Source organism: Thunnus albacares, chromosome 6 (assembly GCF_914725855.1).
Source record: "Thunnus albacares chromosome 6, fThuAlb1.1, whole genome shotgun sequence".
In the NCBI taxonomy this organism is placed as follows: Eukaryota; Metazoa; Chordata; class Actinopteri; order Scombriformes; family Scombridae; genus Thunnus; species Thunnus albacares.
Window position 1 is genome coordinate 15492823 of NC_058111.1, and position 19590 is coordinate 15512412.

Below are 19590 nucleotides of genomic sequence, written 5' to 3' on the forward strand. Positions count from 1 at the left end.
TACAGGTTCTGCAGTTGCAGGTTCAAGTCACAAGGTTGAAATATGCAAACGTACTGCCCATATTATTAACTGTGTATACAGTCGAATTGTACGCCATTTTTATGTCTTATTATGTCAGGTGTGTCCAGAAATCGTTAAGATTTACTATTCAAAAAATAATAAAAGATAAAATAAAATAATAACAAAAACACAAGAAGAAGTAAAATTGTACAATGTAAAAAGATACATAATACAGATATTAATTAATAATAATTAATAAATATAACTTAAAAAAAGTGAATAAGCAATATTGCAAAGCAACTTAAAGGACCAGTGTGTAAGATTTAGTGGCATCTAGTGGAATGGACTTGGCAGAAATGGAATAAAATATGTTTCAATTAGTATATAATCCCATGAAAACAAGATTTGTTGTTTTTATTACTTTAGAATGAGCCCTTTATACTCACATAGAGAGCGGATCCTCTTCCACGGAGGCCGCCATGCTGCACCGCCATGTTTCTACAGTAGCCCAGAATGGACAAGCCAGACACTGGCTCTAGAAAGGCCCTTTTGCATTTTTCGTGACTTTCACAGCCACCATAGGTTCTCCTACACGCTTGGAAGGGGGAGGGTGAGGGGAGCATGGATGTATAAAAAGAACTTGATACAGGAACAGCACCAGGCTTTGAAGCTAATTTGACATAGCGGCCAAACCGCGTAATTACAACAATACGTGATGCACACTGGCCTAGACATCTGTAAATCAGCGGATACAATTTTTTGAGCATCACAACCCCCGCAAAATGACTTCGTTCACTATCATAATTTGATCTGTTCAGTCTGATCACATTTTGAAAGTCTAGAAGAGCTGCACAATTTAATTGTTTTATCCCCATTCAAGTTAGCCGGAAGGCTAAACCGGAAGTAGCTGGTTTAGCTGAGGAGAGTCACTTGTGCGTTTGCAGAAGAAGTTGAACTTTTTCATGCACCGCTGAGCAACTTTCATAGGAATGAACGGGGCTCAGCCATGCCTCCGACGATGTATCCAGTTCCCTTTATACATCCATGAAGAGGAGGGGTATTCAGTTGATTGCAATCTGCGACTTCACCGCTAGAAGCCCCTAAATCCTACACACTGGACCTTTAAACCTCAAAGAAGAAGAAGAAGCAGACATTAAGGGGAGCAGTTGAAGGCAGCACTTTTAAATCCAACTGACAGGCCGACCGTTACTAAATGTTTTAGACACAGTATATAAAACTTAACATTTGGGTGTTAACATTTTTCCTCAACTACGAACTGTTTCACTTCCTAATCAATGTATGTAAGGACAACGTCGCGTTTTAGCAGACTTTATTTAACCTGAGTTTAGCTAGCTAACCTAACGGTAGTCTGTGTTAGCAGCAGAGCTTGAACGTTAGCCGGTTTAAAGACCTGCTCCTGTTTTGACAAGAGTTTCCTCTTTCACATAAACCACAGTAACACACACAGCAGCATTGCACATAGATAAGCCGCAGGCACATCCCCTTCACACCCCTGCTGTAAGTTATAAACCTTCACATCCAGCCAACCTTTTAACAGCTGCCTCGAACTAACAGCAGAGGAGGAACACAGGATCCGTCTGGTAGGTTTTGACAAATCATTTTCTCATGGTTATTCTGATGTTTTGTTGTGTGTTAGTTCCATTATTAATCAGTTTGGTTGTCAAAAAGCTGTCGTCAAAGTTAAAGTTGATGAAAGACACATTCAGTCGCTTTTATCAGAAACTAGTCTTTTAATCTTTAAGCCAGTCCTGATTACTTTTATAGACTATATATCATTGTTTTGTGTATAATCTAGGATCAAAGTTTCACTAAATGTACATATTTAAGTCAAAAATGCCACCCTGAACTTCATCAAGCAACATTAGGTAAAACAGCAAACTCTGTCTTCAAATGTGAACTTCAAACCTTCACATCTCAGTGATTAATTTCCAAACTAACTTACATTGTAGTGTGGGTATTATTTTCTTTAAAAAAAAAATGCATATTTTATTCGAAAGTAAAAGTGTTTCGAGTATTATCCACTGTGGCCACATAGTGTGTTTTCCTATCTCAACAAGCAGATAATTGATAAACTGTTTGCGACTGATTGACGGATATGACTTTCAGTTACTGCTCTAACTCATTTTTAGTGTTTTATATCAGTTTGCCATGAAATGATTTTCCGTAAAGTGTGTGTCTCATTGTTGACTGTATGTCTCTCAGTCATTCAGCCCAGCATGAGTCATGATGTATGGATATTTTTTAATTATATTTGATTACGCCAAAGTGTATGTGTATTCGAGAGTCTGTGTGTGTACTGTACACGATGAGCTGTTCTTTCCATTGTTGTCCTTCCTGTCTCATTTCCTTTCTGTGAGCATTCCTTCCAGCCAGCAGGGTGACTGTGGCGTTGTCACACAGTACATGACAGTGAAAACACTCAGCAGCTCACTGCGTCTCATGTAAAACGCTCTGGATTCTTCTAGGATGCCATATGTCTGTTAAAATGATTAAATGTGTCTTTCATAGGAGGAAAGGTGCCATTATTTTTAGTATCAACATGTAAGATAGCTGCCTGCAGACTACAATTACTGAATTCTTTAAGGATTTCTTATTTACCTAGCAGTCTTATCTTATTTACCTCCAATAAGGACCAAACCCAGAAGCTAAAGCCTAAATACTGTGTGTTTGCTGTGCTTTTTAACATGCTTGTATGTGCTGGACACATAGCACAAAAACAATAATTTGATGATTAATTGATTAAAATGATTGATTGAAAATTATTCGACTATTTTGATTATTGATGTATCGTTCAAGTAATTTATTTAGCTGGTTCTAGCTTCTAAAAATGTGGGGATTTTCTTATTTTCTCTTTCTTTTATATCATTTTACATTCAGTTTTTGTTTGAATATTTTGGTCTAACCGAATGAGCAATTTGATGACATCACTTTGGGCTCAAGTGATATTTTTACTATTTTCTGTCTCTAGACACAGTAAGTCATTGAAAAATAATCAAGACATTAATTGATTACAGGGCTGAAACTAGCTAATGTTTTAATTATTAATTAATCTGCTGATTTTTTTTGTTAATTGTTAAAAAATAGTTTAAAAAATGGCATTCACAATTTGTCAGAGCGTCCACAGTGATGTCTTCAATGTACTTGTTTTGCCAGACTAGCAGTCCAAAATCTTAAGATATTCAATTTACTGTCACATTTGAGAAGCTGGAACCAAAGAACATTTGGCATTTTTGCTTGAAAAAGGACTGAAAAGATTAATAGATTATCAAAATAGTTGTCGATTTAATTTTCTTTAGATTGACTACTTGATTTATTGATTACTTTTTGCAGCTCTAATTGATAATGAAAGTAATCATTGGTTGCAGCCACCCCTTGCTTATTGTGAAGGCTTGCTTGAAAACAGTGTTGTAAATATATTTTAGTCAACATATTCTTCTATTTTTTAACCAGGACACATTTAAACTTTCTTTTCCTATACAGCTATTGCTTTTCAAGTTGACTTTTTGGCATTTTTAATGAAACAAGACCTTTTACAGACAGCCATCTAAAGATCTAAAGTAATGTGTTGTAATGATGTTGTGATGTGATGAAACAAACCAACTGGTGAAGGACAGTGTCCAGACACAGGAGGGCAGTGTTACACTGATGAAAATCAGTCTGAAACTTTGAATTTCTCTGCAATGATCTCTTTTAATATCAGAAGTTAAATCACTAATTCTGCAAAATTCTCCTATAAATATACTCTAAGTGCAAGTTGTTGTGCTGTTAGTTTCTCTGTCCTTTGGCCTGCCCCAGGACATACTATCTGTAAATCTGACCTGCTAAATCACAGATTAATTACCACCGTTGAACCAAAACACTGTCATTAATGACGGCGAATGTTTACTGGGACTGTTGACAATATCCAGGAGCTTTATGTGTGCTGTTAATGATTACAATATCAGTCTTGATAAATGGAGTAAAAGGAAAGGTGTGACACAGTGTATTATCTATTGGTCATGCAGTTAATGTGTTCATTACATTACTCATAATGTGTTTGCTCTGACAGATATGACCAATCCTCAGATGCAGTTAAGGGGTGTGTCAATTTAAGATTTCCCAGGCTTAATAAATGGATTTTGTGACTAATGGCTTACTGTACATTGTAGGAGTCATGGTTTAAGTGGTTTCAACTATCTTCAAAATCAACCATTGAGGGTGTGTCCCTTCTCATGTCTGGTGTGTCTGTTTCAGTTGCCTACTACTACTACTACGGCATGCGGGATGGGCCAAACTCGCTCAGATCTATCGCACAGCACCTCCACTCCAGGCACAGCGAAATGGAAAGCAGGAGAGACAGCCCAGCGGCTCCGGATCCGCAGATTTAGGAGCGGAGAAAAGCGACATGGTGACCAGTTAAACAGGAATCCGATGAAAAACAAAGTGTTGTCTTGTCTTGGTAGGAGAAAGCGAGACTCAAGCCAAACAGAAAGGGATTTAGGTCGCGGAAACGGAGCCGGAGATCCAGCAACGCACCGCGATCATAGAGTAGGAAAGTTGCCGCGGGACGAGGTTGTGTCGGCGGTTGGGGAGCACCGAGGAGCCCCGGGTTGTTTTGAGACACCGTCCGGCCTGCATGTTACTACCGATGCTGACGCTGTGAACCGAGAGGCGACGGTTGGCTCGTCCGATGCGTCAGGTTTGGAAACACGGACCGGTGAAGTCAGCGCTGCTGCGGGCTGTGAGGAGCCGAAACCCGGCCGAGAGGACAATGCCTCGGATCCCCCGACGAGGGCCATGGAAGATCAGCCACTGGGGGGAAACAACCAGGGTCGGATTGTGTCTGAAGTTGGGGAATTAACGGGGACTAGTCAGAGTTCAGCCCCGCTGCTCACCTCTGACCCGGACACGGAGCGGACTTTGTCTAGCTTGCTCTCGGATAAACCTCTGGATACTGGACTGTCGATACCGGACGATCACGCTGTTGGTGAAATGACAAAAAGCGACTGTAGTACCGTTTCATGTCCGCCTAAAGCGACCGGTGACCAAAACAATTGTTGTCCGGATGAAACTGAGGCAAGAGATGACTCTGATCAGGCGCCCCAGAGTCTTCCAAGAGGCCAAAGTTTCCCGGGCACCATACCGAAACTCATCATAACCAGGGACCCCAGTCCCAGTCGCTCTACGGGGACACCGACACTGCTGACCGTGCCAACGGAGCTCAGCGCCGGGTCGTGTTTGGATCCTCACCCCGATGACGAGTCTCCCTGCTCGGACAGCGGCTGCGGAGGGTCCCCTGCGCTGATGCGATCACCGAGGAAGCTGTCAAACTCGTCCTCCATCGGCTTGTCCTCCGCCTCTTCCTTCGAGGAGTCCGAGGACGACTTTACCGGGAGCGACATCGAGTCCAGTCTGTCTCCGGCCCGGTCTCTGTGCAGCCCGGACGACGGTTCAGGGGTGAGTCTCTACTTTTTCCTCAACAATTCAATTTCTTAAAATGCTCTGTGCAGTCCAGTTATTAACAATCACATGAGTGCTGTTGATTCTAAGTGTTTCTTTAATATTTATTGACTAATAAAACACCCACAGCTGTACTCCTAGACAAAAAACATAAACTAGTCTTACTGATTTGGATAGAAAAAAATAGCAAATGTTAATATTGGGAAATTGACGGTAAACCAAGGCAGACATGTGCTTAAGGGCCATTCATCAACTGAACAAACCTTGTTGTCAGATGCAAAAAAATACTAAACAGCTACATAAGAAGCAGTTAGAGAAAACCAAGGTGATATAATGGATGTTAACATGTACAAATCCATGCACACACTACATGTGCACACAGGGCACATACAGGTCAACAAGCCTATATCCTGTAAGAGATTTAATCACAGGCACTTTGTTCATCACATGGCTCAGAGGAGAATGAAGACACACATGTATTTCCATTTTTTCTTTGGACATTTACCCAGACGATGTGCACAAGCACACATTGCACAATGACCGTCACATCAGTCACTGTCAGTGGAATATACACTTCCAGATGTCACGTTCGTCACATTGATGTCGGTCAAGTCACAGGTTTAAAGTGCATGTCAGGGGTCAGATGTACTATAACAGCTGTTTAAACTATGACACACTGATCACAATAGAATGATCCCTGAAGTGCTGGTGTGCAAATTAAATAAAAGAAGCCATCAGTGAGTCAGAACAATGTGCGTACCTCATTTGGTTTCGGTGAATTTGTTTGTTTTAAAGAACTAAAAAAAAAAATTTGAATATTGAAATTGAAAAGTTTTTCATTTGAAACCATTTATCTAATGTGTCATTCAAATTAAGTCTCACACTCGGGTTTGCACCACCCTGATAAATGGAACATGACTCTAACAAATTTGAACCAAAGAAGAGGAAACTGGCTCTTATCTCTAACCCCCACGCCTCTGTCCCTTAACTCCCATGGCTTTGCTGAGCTCAGCCGTAGGATCATTTAAACACTGTCTGGGTGCATGTTTGAATAACTTGTCATCACATTACAGTTGCCACTTCAGCTGTTATTGTACATATACAGTAGACTAAACAACTGCTATCAGAGCGATCTAGACGTTGACTCTGCTACAAGAGGTGCTGGGTTTTTTCTTTCTTCCACACAAGATTCAATTTAAAGTTTCCAAGTAGGAAGTTGTGATGTTTCCCCCGCTGAGTCAGGAGGCTTTGACTAGAAATGCTTGGAATGACACTAGTCTTAAAAACAGGATGTGTCCACTGGAGACAGTCTTCCAGTATCTCCTCCTCTTTTCCCGGCAATGTGTGAATCCTGAATGTCAAGATGTCCCATTTAGGCCACGTCACTGAGCGCACACATTGAAAGATGAATTGTCCACATGCTAATAAACATACTGCCCTGCCCAAAACCTAGAAACCCGGAAGAAGTTGGGCTCATATTTTTTAATAATATAGGCCCAGTTATTTTTTCATAATGAACGATCCACCCTTGTCTGGTATTTAATTCCTTTTTTTCCACTGAGAGGGAACTAATTCTCAAGTGTTTGCACATGTGTGACAGAATGAGCGTGCTCAGGTCTACACATGTCTAAAAATACAGTCAGCAGTGTGTAATTAGCATAGCTTTGCTTTTTTATGTAAGATTTTATGTAGCTCATATCAACAGAAACAAACAATCTCTTTATCTTAATATCTTGTTAGCTTAATTGATGTACATAAGTGAACATAAGACAAATTTAAATCTTCCTATACATGAGCACACCCGTCTATCGTCAAACCAGTCTAAACATTAGGGCAGCAACTAATGATTGTTTTCATTATGGATCAATCTGTCGATAATTTTTTCTCAGTTAATTGGTTTAGATTTGGTTTGGTCTATAAAATGTCAGAAAATGGTGAAAAAAGCCCAAGGTGCAAAAGGTCTTTTTGTGTTCCGATCAACAGTCCACAACCCAAAGATATTCAATTAACTATCACAGAGGACTAAAAAAACAGAAAATATTAACATTTAAGAAGCTGGAATGAGAGAATTTTTGTATTTTATTCTTACAAAATGACTCAAAATGATGCATCAGCTATCAAAATAGATGGCAATTAATTTTCCGTTGATTGACTAATGAATTAATCGACTAATTGTTGCAGCTGTATTAAACATTTTGATCAGCCCACACAAATTCTGGCTTCATTATTATCATCCTATTATACATCCTAAAGCCTCAGATTACCAATTTAATGTCTGGGCTTCAGACTTCTCCCAGTATGTTTTTAAATTGGTTATTATTCCCTTAATCCAGTGTTGTAATGTTGAATTAGACGTGGATTTCCATTGTTTTTTAATATAAATGTTACAAAAAAGAACAATCCAGCTCCCATTAATGTGTCTCTATTGTATTTTCTGTCCTTGCGTCAGTCTTTGATTTTGAGCTCAATCATTGGACTACCTCCGTCACATTTAAACAGACATTTCTCCACATGGTAAATGTATTGGTTGGCTATAATTTACAGTAACGCTCATTTGAATTAAGAGATCAGTGGTCAGAGTAACTTCCTGGCTATTACACTAACAGCCAGGAAATAAGCAACCTGAGGAGTTGCATTTGAGTTGTCGTAAGAAACAGGATGACGCTGGTTTCTGAAAAGAGCAGGGTCTTAACGGGCATGTTTTGTCCTCCCGCAGTTGAGTAAAAGCTCAGTTGTCGGTTGCACAGTAACTAATAGAATGAGGGCGTGTGTTATTATTGTTGTTGTTGGCTTTAAAAAGCTGTGGCCATGCTGTCAGCTCCCAGCCAAACCAGTTACATTTGGTACACTTGGTGACGTGAGCAAATACTTGCACACACATGCATACCCAGAGACACACACACTCTCGCTGCGATGCCGTGCTTGCATTCAGTGTTCAGTGTGTGTCATGGAAAATAGGGCTGAAGGCAGAGCCGGTTGCTAGGCGACGTCTTTGCCATATATGGTACTTTTTTTTTTCTCTCTCTCTCCTTGCCTTGTTCTCTCTTTCACACCGACAGTATCTACTCTGTCCCTGACATTTGAATATTATTAGATGTAAATGCCCACAAATGTCTCCTCAGTCAAACAATACTACTAATATCTTACTCTCTCTCTCCCATATGAGACACAGTTTCTCCCCCCACATTCGGCCGTGCACAAAAGCTTAATAATTTCCCCCGAAACACCCTGAGACACACAGTGGAACAGAAAACAAGGAAAATTAGTGTAAGCTGAGTAAAGATGGAACACAAACAGACAAAAACAGTCACCGAAACTTCGAACATGTGGCCTACACGTGATGATGATTCTTTTTATTTATGCATGCTTATTCACACGAGCCACAATTGCGGACTTGTTTTCCGTACTACTCATTATACAGAAGTCCCACACATCACTCCCACAGCAGACATATACATGCTGGTGTGTGCAAGCGAAATTTGAATCCACGCTGCAGTGTTAAAAAGGAAATAAAATGAAACTCCATGCAGTTAGTGCTTTTTGGATCTCCGTAGCTGTTGTATCACATCAGCTATTCCTTTAAAAAAAAACAAAAAAAAACCACAGGATGACACACAGAACTCACAATACAACATACAACAGCTACACTCATGGTGACATTAACAGCAAATATCTGGTATTTTTTATTGATAAATGGCATAAACGAGTACTTGATTATCCAAATTGTTGAGGATTAATTGTTTCAGCAGTGATAAACATACAATTTAACATTTTATACAATGAGAAGACACACAGACAAGCTCCAAGAAAATACTGTAATAATCAGTACTGTCACAACGGCAAAGACTAAAAGGCAAACGTTTCTTTAATTTTATCTGAAGACTCTTTTCCAATGACGTTTAAAACTGTGCCATCTTCCATACCTTCAAGGATTCGCCACACAGCTGAGCTGCTTGAAAACTGAAGAGTTGAGGGGGGAAAGGGATGTGGTTTCATATAAACTAGTTTTGAGAAAAGAGCTCTTGACAGTACCTGGAAACACACTGAGTGTGTATATATATGTAGCCACTCCTGTAGCTGATGATAGTTGTCTGACAGGTTCGGCTTTGTCTCCACATACACACACACACACACACACACACATACACACACCTCTGTAGGTTACATAGTGCCGAGGAATTTGTCATGCAGACAAAAGGAAAGCACTGGGAGGGTATGGGAAGGCCTGTTGTCCCTACCCCCATGCTGCCAGTCAGTCATGAATCTGGCAGGAGATTGGCTCAGCGTGGGGCTCAGGATAGGCCCTGTGAGGATTAGGGGATAGAGAGAGAGAGAGAGAGAGAGAGAGAGGAGAGAAGAACAAAGGTTATTGAGAGAAAGAGAAGACAGCTCAGTGTGTGAAGGTTAGTAGCTCCAGGGGAGAGAGGGTGAATGATTTAGGGGAGGAAGTACAAGGAAAGGGGAGTAGTTCAAGCAGACAGATGGCCTTGGCAGAAAGAGAGAAAAACGACAGCATTAAGTTGACAACGGAGAAGATATCAAGCATTGAGAAAGTGTTAAGGGAGGAAGGGAGGAGTGGCAGGATGTTGAAACAGGAGAAATTTTGAATTGGTATGACATAAAAAGAGGTTGAAGAGAAGGAGAGGAGATCAGTGTGAGCTTATATCAGAGGAGGATTATTTACCAGGCAACACAAGCCTATACAAGTTTACAGGAAGGTTAACAGACTGACTGAAGCTAAAGTAACTGGAGTTAGACAGAGCATTAGCCAAGAGCTAACAGTAGACTTGGTGGAAGAAGGTAATAGATGGTTGTGAGGGATCCAATGACAACAGAGAGGCACACGGCCCTGCCAGGGCTCATCTGTGGAGACCCCATGCTGATGGTGCAGGGTATTTTGTGCTGGCTGCGTTCTCGCTTCGTCTCTGGGGCCGTGTGTGCCTGTGTCAGTGCCTGCCTCCTCCTACACTATTGCTCTGTGTGCCAGGTAAGAAATAGAAGGCGACAAATTTATCCAGAGATTTGAATACAGACGGCCATACGTATTTGCTAATGGTTTCTTCAGAGAGAAGATAAAAGGGCACATTCAAATGCAGGAGACAGGTTTGGGTAATCAAATATAATGTGATTGATAGTCCCGGTCTCTTGCAGCTACAGTAATGTGACTGTTGTCTGGCGCAGTCTGCACACACTGTAGCTGTGATGATCTCTCTAAGAAGCCAGTAAGCCAACCAGCAGGATCATCATGCTTCAGGCTGTAATACTGTCGGGGTAATTTATGCAATCAGTCCAAATTTCTTGCCACTTTATTAGGTACATCTTGCTAAAACTAATGATTTATATTGAGAGGAGATTTTGATATTATTATATATGTTTACACCACTTACTTAACAACTAAATGTTAGAGACACTCGTCGTATTGCAATACACAGCACCACTAACTACATCCCTCAAAATTGACCAACACCTTTCTGAAAGAGAAACTGAACTTTATGATGTTCATAAAGGTGGCATTTATTGCAGCACTGTTGTGTTCGATTGCATTACCTTTCGCTTTGAGTACCTCATAAACTTTTTCCGTATCTGAAAGTTTACTGTGCCAGGCAGCTTTCCAGAGGAAAAGTACACTGATGAACTTAAAATGATGGTGCCCTCAGTTTAACCCTCCACTCCCAATACAGTGGAGTTTTAAAATACTTTAAAAACTATCCCACCAAACATAGGAAACTATTATCAATATTTCTGTGTGCTGACATTAAATTTAGACACACTTCATGCTCATCCATCTTGTTTGGGAACTGGATTAGTTGACAGCGCTGTAAGAGAGTTAATAAAGACTAACTTTCAAGTGATGGTCATTTTTCACCAAGGCATATCACGCTTGAACGTGTGCATGTGTGAAAGGTGAAGAGGAAGTGGGCAAGACTATAAATGAGCATTGTTGTGGTCAATGTGACATCTCCCAGAATGACCATTGTCATGTGAACCACAGAGGAGTGTGTGTGTGTATGTGTGTGCTTCAGGCACCAGAGATCCCTGGTAACCCTGCCAACCCAAAAGTCTAGTAGACAAGACAATTGGGCTTAAAAATATCCGAGAGAACGATTGTGATGAGAGTAAAGAAAAGAAAAGAAGGCCATTAGGAGGACAAAATAATGTTGAAAATCCAAAAATAACTGGAAAAAAAGGGAGAAATAGGTTGATGGAGCACTTTTGTCAGCATTGAAGCTTTGGGGAATGAGAAGGAAGCTTATAAAACAAAGAATGATGAAATGAAACTGTTATATATGTAGGTGAGTTATATAACTCTGGACGGGAATGCATAAAGAGAAAGCGGAGATGGTGAAGGTTGGACTGTGTGAGGTGAAATGTAACCTCTGTGTCTTTAAAATGCACAAATGTGTGGGATGAAGAGACAAAGTGAGAGAGCAGCGCACAACAGTTTAAACCGAAGCAACAATCCAGGCTTTTTACACATTGTCTGTAGGGATTCTCAGCATTTATCAAAACCTTTTTCTCAAAAAACGCCTTCATGCAGAACATTAGCAGCATTAGCTCTTACAGCGTCTGGTGATATTAGGCAGATACATTTGACCCCACAGAAGCAACACATTAAGCTGTCAGCTTGAAGCAATTAGAGAGAGAGCTTGATGGCATGTGGATAATAGAAGTGAAAGAGGAGAGGCTGAAGATTTCCTCTCCTGTCCCCCCCCCTCCTGGGCTTTCATCTGTCACTGACGTCTTCTTCAGAGGAGCACAGATACTGCTAATTATAGCTAAAATATAAAGAAGCTGAGGTAATCTGATGGGTAAACATAGTATGTGTTTTTTCCATAAACGGATGCTATTTCAGCAGATTATTTTTGGACTGCAGTGTTTTATAAAGCAGATCTCAGTCTGTTTACAGTAACCACTGTTTGTTGGTCCAGCAGTCAGGAAATATCAATCTTTGACAGTTTAATCATAAATATCATGTGATTGTACATGAAATGTATTTAACTTAATCAAAAAAAAACAGATCTACAGACACCAACAATGACAAAAATCTATTTTCTTACTTAAATGATTAGTTTAAATATGTCCTCACTGTCAAGTACAACCCTGTTCTTTTAAAGGAGCAGATCTGTACATGTATGTCTGTTGCTTCCTCCAATCAGAGAGGTGGACTCTTGTGTTTTGAACTTTACACAACAGGCTCATAATTATCCCTTACAGTAGCACTTTTACTGTTCTGACCGGGTTGGAGTGTCTGAAGGTGGACTGCTTGTTGTGTTGTTATGTGGGTTAAGGTTATTAGGGGTTAGTTGTTGTAAAGCTCAGTTAAAACTGTCCTGCTGGAAACAGAGAAACAAGGATAAATACTGGAAACACAAGGAGGTGTAGTTTTTCCCCCGTTTTTTTCATTATTTATTTTCAGCCTCTCGAGTTTAATGTTGGATACTGGTGCGTTCACTTGCTTTGAAAGAATCCTGAGTAAAATAACAAACTCAACCAAATCCAGGGAGATAGAAGAACCTAGCACAAAGAAAAGACACCACCTCATCCCTGTAGAGGAGATATCTTGGGGGGAGATAATGTTTCGAATTCCAGGAGAAACACAGTGGGGAAGTAAAGAAATAAACGTCATAAAGACTCATGTTGTAGTTTACACCCTCGCTGAAGCAGGGAGAGGATTATGGAAAAAGAAGAGGAAAAAAAGTTTAATTTTCAGTGACAAATTGCAGAGACATGTGAGTCAGATGAAATCATCTCGTACTGCAAATAACAATTTGCATGTTGCAAATTTGATAAAATGCAGTCTGTTTCATCACCGCTCTTCATCCTGACGCAGCAGAGGTTATATTGGGATTAATCTGTTGATGCGATTGAAGGATCAGGTCACAGGTGTCTAGCATTCACTCTCATTACTCAACTCCTGACATTGACCAGCTGTCTGACGAAGCACAAACCTGTTGTACACAAATTCCCTCCCATAGTGAACCAATACACAGTTAGAGAATACAGTCAGAAAGTCTAGTTTTCAACCCTTTTCATTTCAAATCCATTTCAGGACTAAGACTGTAGTCACATGAGTCCTGTAAAAACCTGTAATATTTTTACATGTGTAGAATTAATGATGTTGATGAAAGAAACTGGTGGTAATATTAACTGTTTATGTTAAATACATCAAATCTTATTAGCAACACTTTCAGTCCTTCTATTTAGCCTTTATAAGCAGAATATAAACAGTTAATAAATGGTTTATAACACCTATAATGTTGTTGTAAGCAGATATTTGTCAACAACTATAACTCCTCCCATAACTGGATGCTGATGTATGGTGAATGAAAATACAGTAAAATACAGTTGTAATACTGTGAAATATGTATTCATAGAAGAAATTATAGTTAATAAATACTTTACATTAATAAACACTTAAAAAACATCCTTACAACTATATTGTAGTGTGTTATATACCATTAATTACATGTTTATATACTGTTTATAAATGTTAAATAGGAGGACTTTAATTATTAAGTGTTACCATTATGATTTATGTTGAGTTATGATGGTTTCATTCTTTATCTTGTAGTCAAACTATATGCAACTCCATCCAAGATGTAGGTGTTTATTTTGTATCTAATTAATGACTAAGGGATGATGCCAACATTTTTAGTCACTTAATTAAGTTGCAAGTAAATAGCCCATAATATATGTAGTAAAAGCTCTTTTCTGTCTTAATTCTGGACTTTAACATGGTTAAAGCTCCTGAAAAATGAAATGTCTCTCTTGATTACATATTCACAACTTCGCAAAGTAAAACACTCAAAACCTCTAAACAGATTATTTTGTATACATGTAGGACTCCATCGCTCATATTAAGAAGCTTGTTAAACTTTTGAGTTACAAAACAGCACTCTTTCAACTCAAATAAAGCCTGTTTGTCAGGTAAACACAGACTCGCTGTTTCCGCTGTGTGTGTATATTCCTGTTTTATTGTGACAGAGTTTCAACACAGCAGCTGTGGAAAGAACGCATCTGAGGACGGCAGAGATAGGCTGACATGTAAACATGGCAGAGATACTGCAGGCCCGGCAGGGAGGAGCGCAGACGTTGACAGAAATTATTCAGCTATAAAAAGATTAATTTTATGATTGCTGCCCCTCGTTCCCGCACTTTATTACTCACATCAACCTATTTGGCTTCTCACATGTGTTTTCTATCATCAGTGTTTCTTTGTTAAACATTCATCTGAGTATGACACACATAAAAAAGTACAGGAATGATGAAAAGTACATGCTGTAATATAATGTATAACAAACCCACATACACACATCCTAAACTGGCTGTGGGTTTGTTGTGATTTCCCACACACATGTTTTAATCAATCGGTTTCAGAATGCTTGCGTCAAAGCCCCTGTTGCACACTGTCCTTGCTCTGGTGTTTCCCAACACAGATAACCATTATACACACACACACACAGTTTCAGACAGTATGGCCCTGTTTTACGACACCCCAGTGGAGGCTTTGGTAAATGTTTTATGAATGGCTTTTGTCACGTACGTCGTGCACCTGGCCTTGGCTAAAGGGGAGGATCTGTCCAATGTCTACTGAGTTGTGTGTGTATGTGTGTGTCAGTATGCTCTCACTACAGGGTGTGTTTTCCTTTAATGGATAATCATGCCTACTTGTCTGTATTTAGCTCAATGCTTTGTTTGAAACCACGCTGATTAGTCAGTGGTTCAGATTTGTCATTTGTGTGACCAACATCCTGGTTTGTTTGACAATGAATTTTGTTTTCCTTTTCCCAGAATAAGTCTTGGCAGAAGTTGAAGACCATGGTTCACTGGTCCCCCTTCGTCGTGTCCTTCAAGAAGCGTTACCCGTGGGTGCAGCTAGCTGGCCATGCAGGTATGCAGATATACACTGTCTGTGCATAACATACCTATACATGCACTCCTTTATCCTCAGTCTTTAATCTTCCTCGTCTGTCTGTCTCCTTCATTAAGGTAACTTCCAGGCTGGTGAGTTCGGGCGCTTGTTGAAGCGATACTGTGAGTGTGAGCAGCTGTGCCTACAGGAGCTGATGAAGGACACTCTGCGCCCATATGTGCCTGGTTATTATGGTGTAGTGCAGAGAGATGAGCAGGACTACAACCTGATGGATGACCTGCTTGCTGACTTTGACTCACCGTCCATCATGGACTGTAAGATGGGCAGCAGGTAAGCATCAACACTGGATGAAGAAACCAGTGTGACAAACATTTTTCAACATGATGTCGACTGCAAAAGACAAATTATCAGAGCTTATCTTGTGGGGTTTTTTGGCAGATACTGTGAGCTTTGAATAATAACCTTTTATAAACAGTTCACTCCCATCGGTGATCTGCTTCGTTATAGTAGTAATAACTCTTTGTACAGCATTGTTTAAAACATGAAGTCAACTAAATGCTTCACAGGATTAAAATGAGAGAACAGTGAGACTAAAACAGTGAAATTACAATAGACATCTCAATAAGAACAAAAAATCAGTACAGAGAAAAAAAAGATTCAAATAGCGAGCGAGGGGAAGGAAAATAAAATGCATAAAAGCAGAAACTTGATTAAATAAAAGTTTTAATTACATGTTTTCCGTTTTTTCGCATCAGGACGTATTTGGAGGAGGAGCTGATAAAAGCCAGAGAGCGTCCACGTTTGCGGAAGGACATGTATGAGAAGATGGTTGCGGTGGACCCCGGGGCCCCGACAGAGCAGGAGAGGACCCAGCAAGGCGTCCTCAAACCTAGATACATGCAGTGGAGGGAGACGCTCAGCTCCACAGCCACTCTGGGCTTCCGCATCGAAGGCATTAAGGTCAGATGTCGTCCAGCGCTTTGAACATGCCTAACTGTGTTAGTCAGTGTTAGCGAAGAGAACAAATAGTTTGTGCAGGAAGTAAACCGATCAATGAGAGTAAATATTTATCAGTGTCATCAGGAAAGTGCACATACTGAAGTGGAATTTGAAAACAACACAGTCTATTAAATGTTTTGGCTGGATGTGCAGCCACAAAGAGACTGTTTGTTCTTTTGACAATAAATACAGGGCTGGTTATTATCTGGTATATCAGGTTGTACCAATTTGCATGTTACTTGGACATGAATGAAAATATCCGACTTAGAGAAAAAAAAAAAAGGGGTAGTACAAACAAGCTAAACTGTATCTTATCTTCTTTTTTTTTCTGCAGAAAGCTGACGGGACCTGCAACACCAACTTTAAGAAGACAAAACACAGAGAGCAAGTGATGCAGGCTTTGGAGGACTTTGTCAATGGAAACACTCAAATTCTGGTAAGTTTCCACTTCACCACATGATTCATCAAAAGTCAGTGATATTTTTATCTTTATGAATATTAAGAAGAAAGGCTTTAGACTCACTGTTGACCTAAGGTTAGTGAGTCTAAAGATTAACTTCCTTTTTGTTTCTGTTCTCACATCCTGCTGCTCTACACCTCTAACTTTTAAACTCACTTTTTCTTTTAGAAACTCTACCTGCAGCGGCTGGAGGAGCTTCGCTCAGCGCTGGAGCAGTCGCACTTCTTCAGGACACACGAGGTGAGACACACTCGCAGTTTTCATGTTCCAAAAAACCTGTTGGCCAAGTTGAAGATTTGTGATCTCATCACCGCTTCTGTAGTGAATCGCTCGCATGCCTAAACTCACCTGTCTCACCGGTTTGTCGTCGCAGGTCGTGGGCAGCTCTCTTCTGTTCGTGCACGACGCTTCGGGGAAAGCCAGAGTGTGGATGATCGACTTCGGGAAGACGGTTCCCGTGCCGCCCCCTCGTACCTTAGATCACAGGACCCCCTGGGTGGAGGGCAACAGGGAGGACGGTTACCTGTGGGGACTGGACAACCTCATAGACATCTTAAGTAGTATGCTCCCACAGACGCCCTGAGAGGGAAGACAGGAGGACATGAGTGAACGATGGACCCCCGAGTTCTGATGGTAGAAGAGATGCAGGAGCAGAAGAATTTGAAGAAAAGGATGGAATCATTAGAAGATCAATTTGAGTACTTTTTCAAACACACACCGTGATGCAAAATATCCAAATGTCTTATTCCAGTTGTACCTGTGCAAGAAGAGGAAACAAGACAGAATTTTTATTGCAAAGTTGAATTTGCCAAAGGCCGACATCGTGCATCGTGCTCCGTTTGTCTCTGAGACTCTTTTTGACAGTCTTGAGTTTATGGACTTGTGACTCACTTTTGCCTGCAAAGGGACACATGTAAAATATCCCATCTCCCTCATCACCACCTCCCCCTGCTGGTTAGATGTGCACATAGCACTCTCACAACCAGGAACTTGATGCAGAGGTATTTTACACTGCCTTCGAGGAACTGGTGTAATGGGAGTTTTATTTTTGTCATGGACCACTTTTTGAACTTTTGATGTTTAAGTGCAAGTATACAGCAACACTAAAACACTGGTCAAACCACGTGTAAACTAACTCAAGTGTGTAAATACAATTTAATTTAATTTTTTTCTGGCCTTGGTATAACCTGCTTACCTTGTTTGTACAATTCTGTGCCTAGCATTTTTAAAGAAAGAGCTGTGTGATCATTCCAGTGCAAGTGGACTCCTGCTATTTTTCTTCCAAAGAGTTCACCCAAGTATTAACTGATTTACATTTAATCCCAAAGTTGAACTTCTGATAGAAACTGAAAGTGTTTTCTAAATTGGATTTTTGTATGATAATGTAGTGAAAGTGTCTGGGATAATTTTTTCTTCATTTAATTTGTACAGTAAGCGGCTTGGCAGCCTTGTTTGTCTGGAATTTGTTGCACTATGGATCCTCACAAAGCCATTGAACAAAACAAGCGGTGCCTCTTTGTGCGTTAAGATGGGAAGCAGCACTCAAACACTGAGTTTACAAACGCTCAGTTCTCTCTGATCAGTGTTGCTCATAGATTTCCAGGGAGGCTACAGAGTCTTACACTAAACTGGTGTAAACGGGTGAAATGAAAACTGGAAATACCTGATTTAAACTGATTAGTCTTAGTCTAGGCTTTTGTGAAGTTTCACCTATGTATCAACCTACATGTGATCTTGAAACTGGAAAATTTCAACATCTTATGATTCAAGGGATGACGCATAATCGAATACGAGAATATCAACTGTAAATCACGAGGACGATGCTTTAAACCTCATTTAGCTACACTAAACAGTTTGAATTGTTGAGGGTTTACAAAGAAAATAGCAACAAGAATATGTGACATTGTTATATTCAGATATTAAGGAAGTGCTTACGACCATATTTGAGGTTCCTTCATTGGAATGCAGCCGGTTGGCAAACATAACAGCCGTGAATCTTCCAGACGCCCTTTGACAGTGTCGGGAAGCTGTGTGTGTGTGTGTGTGTGTGTGTGAGTGTGCGTGTGGGTGTGGGTGGGTGTGTGTGTGTGTGTGTGTGTGGGCGGCTCACCCAGTACAGACAAGCTTTCTAAATGAGTGCCGCAAACATCTGACTTAATGAAATTGGAATTCTACTTCAGGAATTCAGTCTTTCCATCTCTGAACAGTGACCATAACCTGGGAGAGAGGAATAATGTAGTGTTTACAAAGTATTATATTTCTTCTGCCCACAAATTCTCTATATTTGTAATGTGGCTGCAAGCTATCAGGTTTTCAAACTGGGTGCTTTCTATGTAAACTGGATTCATAAGCACACTTTGTATTTTTAAAGGCAGTGTGACTGGTGAAAATTGATATTAAATCCCTGCTTTGTCCAGAAGGTCATGGATTGCAATAAACTGGAAATAAGAGTTTTCAGACTTTTTTCTATTTTTTATTTCCTCTTCAAACACACAACTCAAACATCAGATACACTATTTGTCTATTAAAACACTTCTGCTGCTCTGACCTCACTGGGAAGATATTCCATCATGGTGGCGACTGTTATTTTAAATATTGATTACTCTGCTGATTAATGTCTCCATTAATCATCATGTTTATAAAATGTCAGAAAATAGTGAAAAATTCACGTTATAATTTCCAAGAGTCAAAGGTGACATCTTCATGTATCATTTTTTGTTTGTCCAACAATCCCAAACCCAAAGATCATCAGTTTAATATCATTTGACAAAGAAAAACATTAAATCATCACATATGA

General features: G+C 40.1%; 1 protein-coding gene across 1 annotated transcript; it reads left to right on the top strand.

Annotated features, from left to right (window-relative positions):
• The first annotated feature begins 966 nt into the window (after window positions 1-966).
• itpkcb (inositol-trisphosphate 3-kinase Cb) lies at window positions 967-19250 on the top strand. Its single transcript, XM_044353252.1, has 8 exons — window positions 967-1601; window positions 4255-5457; window positions 15253-15352; window positions 15451-15664; window positions 16090-16294; window positions 16668-16769; window positions 16962-17033; window positions 17167-19250. The coding sequence occupies exons 2-8, from the start codon at window positions 4285-4287 to the stop codon at window positions 17374-17376; spliced, it is 2076 nt and encodes a 691-aa protein (XP_044209187.1). The 5' UTR covers window positions 967-1601; window positions 4255-4284; the 3' UTR covers window positions 17377-19250.
• Window positions 19251-19590: the final 340 nt, after the last annotated feature.